Raw genomic sequence first — 7,222 nt, forward strand, 5'->3', positions numbered from 1 at the left:
AAATTTCAAAAAGCAAACCTTGATTTTGTTGTTTTATATGTGACACCATTTCACTAGACCATTGAATTTAATGGGATTTGAACATTTGGTAGCCATAGGGGGTCCTGGAACCAAACCCCAGCAGATATCAAGAGTCCACTGTATCAGTTCTCAAGCCATTTGTATCTCAAGCTGCAGTCTTGAGATACAAACAATAGTTGTTTCCCAGAAGCTGAAAAGAAAGGATCTTTCATTAGTACATCCCAAGCTGTGGCCCTAAGTAAACTGCATAAAGGAAACCCCCAGTTTACATCGCCTCCATTTATTTCTTGAGAAATTCTAGATTTGGCATTAGCGGACTGAATGTCATAATGCATCTCAGTACTAAGTTGCATCTGAAAGTGACAGAGCTATGTATAATAAAGTGTGAATTCAGATGGATTTAAAGGGTCATAGCAGTGTGATATAGTGGTTTGAGCTTTGGACTATGACTATGGAGAGCAGGGTTCAAATCCCCACTTGGCCATGAAAATCCACTAGGTGACCTTGGGCAAGTCACATGCTCTAAGCCTCAGGGGAAGGCTATGAAAAACCTCCTCTGAAGAAACTTGCCAAGGAAACCCCATGATAGAACCTATAGAGCTGAGGTCAATATAGAGCCTTAGGATCACCATCGGTCAGAAACAACTTGAAGGCAAACAACACACACATACAGTTATGAGTGGGGGTATGCTGAATCTTCTTTCTATCAGCTGCAGATATTATCCTTTCAAAGACACCCCCAAGATCCTTTCTCTCTCAACTTGGCTTTGGTATGACAGGTGAACCCAAGTAGGAAAATATCACTAGAGAATGGTTTTGGCTGTACTGGTTATACAGAGTGAAAGGTGGCAGAGAAAGGAGAATACACCAACCATGCACCTATGGGATTCTGGAGGAAAATCTAGCTCCACTTAAATCACATATTTATCACTACCTGACATCATCAAGACAGTTGTATGGGGTGCCTCATTCACATGACATTTGAACTACAGGTGTTCTCCCTATTTTGGGCCTAAATAAATAATAATAATAATAATAATAATAATAATAATTTGTTTTATTTATATACCGCTATTCCAAAGATCATAGCGGTGAACAGCAAGTAAGCTAATTAGCAAGTAAGCTCATTTGCCCCCAACAGTCTGGGTACTCATTTTAGCGACCTCGGAAGGATGCAAGCCTGAGTCGAGCTTGGGCCCTTTTGCTGGTCTTGAACTCGCAACCTTGTGGTTTTGAGTGAATGGCTGCAGTACAGGCATTTAACCACTGCGACAGGCATTTAACCACAAACATCACTCACATTAGTCCTTATCACAAGTGGTCCAAACATCATGAAAACGTTGTAGAAATGTTGTGGAAGTGCCAGGGATGTGATAATCCACGGTGCTTCTAAAGTGTAATTGAGACTTCTTGCTATGTTCCCATCATGGAATTGTTCACGGGGAACACAAACACCAGAAAATGGCTCCTCCTGGCTTCCCCACGAACAATTCTATGACGGGAACATAGCACAGAGTCTCAACTACCCTTTAGAAGCGCCATGGATGATCACATCCCTGGCACTTCCGTAATGTTTCTACTGTACAGCGTTTCCATAATGCTTGCATGATGTTTTGCCCTGCGTGTGATAAAGTTCAATTGTCTTGTTCCATCTGGCAACTTTATGTTCAAGAAAAAGTGTAAAGGTTATGGCATCTGATGATGTGTAGAGGATCAGCTTCCACTAAAAACAAAGAAAACCCAGCCTTATGCCAGGGGTCTCATTTTAGGAAGCAAGTAGGAACATGCCAGACCAGCCAACTGACTTCTCCAAGGTCAGTTCAAGGAGATCATTTATCTTCCATTATAGTAATACTGTATTCATTTTAATATCTTGCACCTTGAGTCCTAGGGTTGTAGAAAAGGTGTGATATAAATGAAACCACCACAACCCTGCAAACAGAACACCTTGTTTGCACATTTTCAAACAGTATAGGAGAAACCTGGAGAGATGAGGTAGCTGCCTCAGGCAGCTGACATTCAGTATCATGAAAGGGCTGGCAACTGTCAGTTATAAAAACATGTTATTTTTTTAAATTTGAGGGTTTGCTGCCAGGAAGGGGAAGAAGTGCTTGTGGAATTTTCTACCTTGCAGACCTGCCAATGAATATCAGACACTGTAGATGCTATATATTTCAAAGGAAGGAACTGGCAAAACCACCCCTGAATATTCCTTACCTAAGAAAACCTATGAAACTCATGGGGATCCCTTAGATAGACAGGCAACTTGAAGGCACAAACAACAAAACGGCTTGAAAAATACCCCCCCCCCCCAAAGTTAGCTGGCATTGAGTATTATAATTGGCTGCTGGTGGATGCCATTTGTTCCCTCCTTCAAGTAGGACATCATTAAAAAGTGCTATCTCTCATCTGCAACCAGAGGTGACATAGTCCACTCTAACACCTCAGTATTGTACCTCCTACATATGCAGAAACACAGCCTGAGTTGTAAGGCAGCCATTTCTGAGAATTGAAATGGGTGGTAAAGGATTTCTTCAGTGCCTTATCGGTGAAAATAAAGCACCTGCATTACACAGATCAAGACGGATCTGTGCCAGAGAATTATTTAGATGTGCCAGAGAATGAATCTGGAGTTGTCAATTTGCAAAGCCTATGTTCTGCTAACTGAGCTCCACCATCTCCTTAAGAATACTGGCATGGAGGTTTCAACTCATTTAAGCATGCTGTGGGTAAAGGTCAAAGTCATTGCCCTTGAATGAAATAAGCAGAGAAACCAGGAAAGAATACCTCACATTCTTTTGTGACTGATTTTCTTGGCTCTTTTTAGGTGGCCAAAAATGGCTTGGTCCAAAGTAATTCAACTCAGAGGGCAGAGTCCCAGGTGACCAAAACAGCTGCCATTATGATCCTAGCCTTTCTTCTCAGCTGGATGCCTTATGCAGTCTTTGCTCTGACCAATGTGATGAAACCAGAAGTGACTATGGACCCAAAAACTCAGAGCATTCCTCTATTCATGGCTAAAACAGGAACCGTATACAACCCAGTGATTTATGTCTGTCTGAACAAACAGGTAAATGTTCTCTTGGCTGTCCTGGGGTATTGAATTCTTCCTTACTTTTGGCATGTGGGCTTTCCCATTCACTCAAGAAGAACAGACATTGATCTCATCTGCCAAACTGAGGGCCCACATCTCAGCTCTTCCAGCCAGGCAAGAGACCAGAGATAATATTTCATTGTATAACTTGGGAAAGTGAAATAATTTGATTCAGAAAAGTGCATACAGTATTTCTCAAAGGCTTCTGAAAACAGAAATCAATAACAAGTTGATTTTCAGTCTGTGTTCTAACTTCCTGAGTTAGAGTACTGTATTACTGTTCTGTATTAAAGAAGAAGTAGAAAAGTCTCAGAGAATGACAATGGCAAATCCCCTTTGAAGAAACTTGCCAAGAAAACCCTATGATAGCTTTGCCTTAGGGTCACTATAAATTAGAAATTACTTGAAGGCACACAATAATAACAAGCATTGCTTTGGAAACTCAATGATTTCAAGGGTTTTTATTCATTCACATTCTTTATCTGTCCCCTAAAAGGTGGCCTCAGATACCATCATGAAAGTATAAGCAATCTCCGGGGCCTTACTATAGGTCAGCTGTTGAGACAAGGTGTGTTCAAGGAGCCCTGGTGGCGCAGTGGTTAAATGCCTGTACTGCAGCCACTCACTCAGAACCATAAGGTTGCGAGTTCAATACCAGCGAAAGGGCTCAAGCTCGACTCAGGCTTGCATCCTTCCAAAGTCGCTAAAGTGAGTACCCAGATTGTTGAGGGGAAATTAGCTTACAATGTAGAGTCAAAGGCTTTCATGACTGGCATCCATAGTTTTCTGTGGGGTTTTCAAGCTATGTGGCCATGTTCTAGAAGAATTTCTTTCTGACGTTTCACTAGAATCTGTGGCTGGCATCTTCAGAGAATTCTCTGAGGCTTTGCTACCTCTTCTTTAATACAGAATAGTAATATAGTACTCTAACTCAGGAAGTTAGAACACAAACTGAAAATCAACTTCTTATTGATTTCTGTTTTGAGAAGCCTCTGAGAAATATGCACTTTTCTGAATCAAATTATTTCACTCTCCCAAATTATACACTGATGCTGCCTCTCTTCTAGGACATGGCTACATAGCCCGAAACCCCACGAAAAACAATTAGCTTACACTTTGTAAACCACTTAGGGAGTGCTTAAGTGCACCGATAAGCAGTACTGAAATGTACTTGCTATTGCTATTACTTGCTAGTGTTCCTTCTCTAGAACATTAAGAAAGAATTTAGAGGTTGCCCTGAGGGAAATTTTAAATCTGCCCCAATGATAGGACCTGTTAATGGGATGGCCCATTTTTTTCAAAAATGGGTATGAACACTACTCAATAGTTTATTTACATATAATTAAAATACTAACACTGGGAAAGATAATATCCCTGAAGGCAAGGTGGGAAAATGTTGGCCCTCACAAAAACCCCAGCCAGCAAGATTGCAAGTGTTGAACTCCGAAAGACCTGGAGGGTCAAAGATTCCTCAGCCAAGACAGTGTAAACTAATAATACTTTAGAAAATCAAAATGTCCCTGTGTTGCCCCTTGAGATGCAGTATATGTTTCTAAGGCTCCCTTTGTTTCTACTCATTACTTTTCAGTATCGAGAACAAGTTGCAGCCTCCTTGCAATGCCTACAGAAATGTTGGATCGTGCCCAGTAGGCACCAGGGGCCAAATGCTTGGACTCTTGCTCTGAAGAGACTACAAAATAAACATCTCAGCTCCAATACAAACAGAATAGCTCCTGAGAACGAATTGAACATCAGCAAGAACCTCCTCTTGCCAAACATGACCTACTCTGATGATTCGTCCTCGCAATAATACAAAATGCTACAGTTAACATCTGGCTCAATGTGGCTGCCTCTCTTCACTGATCCACAGCAAAATGGGTACCACATACAGAGAATAACCACCTTCCAGCAGAGGGTGCAGCTAGTGAATTACTACTAAGAGGAAAGGTGACCAATCACACTTTCAACTGATGGAATAGACTCAGTCTATGAAAGCTTATGCTACAACCTTCCTTCTGTCAGTTAGACTCAAAAGTGCACATTGATCCAGACTAATGTGGCTATATCTTTTAATTCAATCACACTTATGGACAACTTATGCATATAACTGCATGATATTAATATGGGATATTATGTATAGCATAAATTATGCATATTTTGATGTAGGGATAAATCATGATTATGGATTCCATAGCTACTAATAAGAGGAAGCATTTAAAACTTTCATTTTGCTGTACTTTTCTGGATGTTTGGAATGTAACAATGGGGAGATATAAACTGCTGTTCAGTCCTAGATTGGGGTGTGTGCCTGTATTTGACTCACATATATCAGAATAACTAGCAGAGTGCCCTTGATTCAAAGGGAGATGAAATTCTGTTCTCATGCCAAGGCTATTTCTATGAGGTAGAGGCAAACCTGATACCTTTTTCCACCCAAAGCTAACCAGCCCCCACCTCTTCTCACACAATGAAGCCCCGGCTTTAGAGTACATTATTCCATCTTGCATTGTGTCACTTGGGGCTATTTCGAGCTGGAAGATCCCGAGGCCATATTTGGGAAACTCTTGCATGGGCGAATAGTGCTGAAGGTCAATGATGACAAAAGGCTTTGAACAAAGGCAGAATTTCTCAATTGCCCCTGGAAAGCGAGGACACAAAAGTAATTGCATTTCACTATACATTTTTGAGTTTCTTCTCTCTTCAGGCAAACAGCCCACTCTGGTTTAATTGAAAATTCTGTCAAAAATGTTCAAGTGGAGGAAAAAGAAGGACTGAACCTTCATGTGTGTTTTGTTCACATTAATGGTAAGATTGTCAGTGTCCAGGTTGAATTGAATCCAAGCAAACTCACTCCTTATCTTTTTACACAAGCAGTATATTTTTAGCATAGGGTTTACGTGGCCTAGGATGCATCTCAATGAGGATGACAAGAAACAGATTTGAAAGCACAGGCACTTCAGTTTAAACTGAGGGATTTCCAATGTACATAGTAATGGTATTACCAGTGGAGGGTTTCACAATATTAGTAGCTGTGTTGGAAAGCAATGTGCAGCACAAAAGTACTAGTAGCAGTCAGGGGACATGATCAGCACATAAACCTGCCTGAAAATTGAAATCCTTAGCAAAGGCCTTGTTTTGCATCCCATCACTCTGAGAGATTAGGGTGAAGATTACACACAACAGAGCTTTTTCTATCATACCACCTCAGCCGTCCTATCAATGGCACTACCTTTCCATGGTGCTGGAATTGTATGCTCCTGTGAGGCAAGAGGCCATACTGATGGCAACAGTGCTGCTGGTAGGATCTTCGATGTCAGACAGGCTTTTACTGAAGAGCCAGACAAAATATGCCAAGCAGTTGCTCATCAGCAGCAATAGTGAGAATGGGGTGGGATGATACTGGCAGAGGATCTCTAAAAAACAATAGCAGTGGCACCATAGCTAACACTTGTTAGTTAGGTGCAGAAGGAGGCATGGCAAACCCTCTTGAATGTATTTTACCATGAAGCCTCTATGATGAGACAATCCAAAATGAAACAAGAGATAGTGCCAGAACATGAGACTTCCAGGTCAGAGAACACTCAGTTAGGTAGCGGGGTAGAGCACAGAACAAGTATGAGTAGGACTGTGGCTAATGACACAGATGGACTCAAGCCAAAAGGACTTTCAGCTGTTGACGTGGTGAAAGGAAAGACCAAAGCTGCACAACACTATTATAGAAAGATGGAATGTGAGAAGAATGAATCAAGGGAAGCTAAACATAATTTAAAAAGAAAGAAAAAGAAAGAAAAAAAGGAAGTTATAAACATTGCAGTACTTGGGATGAGTGAGCTAAAGTAGACAGGAATGGGACATTTTGATTCACAAAATTGCATGGTGTTTTATTCAGGAAATGAAAATCTTAGAAGAAATGGGGTTGCATTAATAGTGAAGAAAGAGGCAGCAAAAGCAGTCAAAGAATATAATGCAAAGTCTGACTAAATAATATCAATAAGACTTTGGGGAAACCCCATCAATATAAACATAATTCATGTTAATGCTCCAGTTACCGAGGCAGAAGAAGAAGAAATTGAAAGATTCTGTGCTGGAGTCCAGGAGGAAAGTGAT

At 40.9% G+C, this 7,222-nt stretch overlaps 1 protein-coding gene across 1 annotated transcript in view; it reads left to right on the forward strand.

Moving 5' to 3' along the window:
- The window catches only part of LOC121920346 (parapinopsin-like), an 11,108-nt gene extending 6,183 nt beyond the window's left edge, over positions 1–4,925 (forward strand). Inside the window, exons 3-4 of the mRNA XM_042447479.1 lie at positions 2,849–3,091; positions 4,704–4,925. Of these exons, the coding sequence (XP_042303413.1) occupies positions 2,849–3,091; positions 4,704–4,925 (465 nt within the window). The remainder of the gene's footprint in view (positions 1–2,848; positions 3,092–4,703) is intronic.
- The last annotated feature ends 2,297 nt before the right edge of the window (positions 4,926–7,222 follow it).

The sequence above is a fragment of the Sceloporus undulatus genome, chromosome 2 (assembly GCF_019175285.1).
Source record: "Sceloporus undulatus isolate JIND9_A2432 ecotype Alabama chromosome 2, SceUnd_v1.1, whole genome shotgun sequence".
Taxonomy (NCBI): domain Eukaryota; kingdom Metazoa; phylum Chordata; class Lepidosauria; order Squamata; family Phrynosomatidae; genus Sceloporus; species Sceloporus undulatus.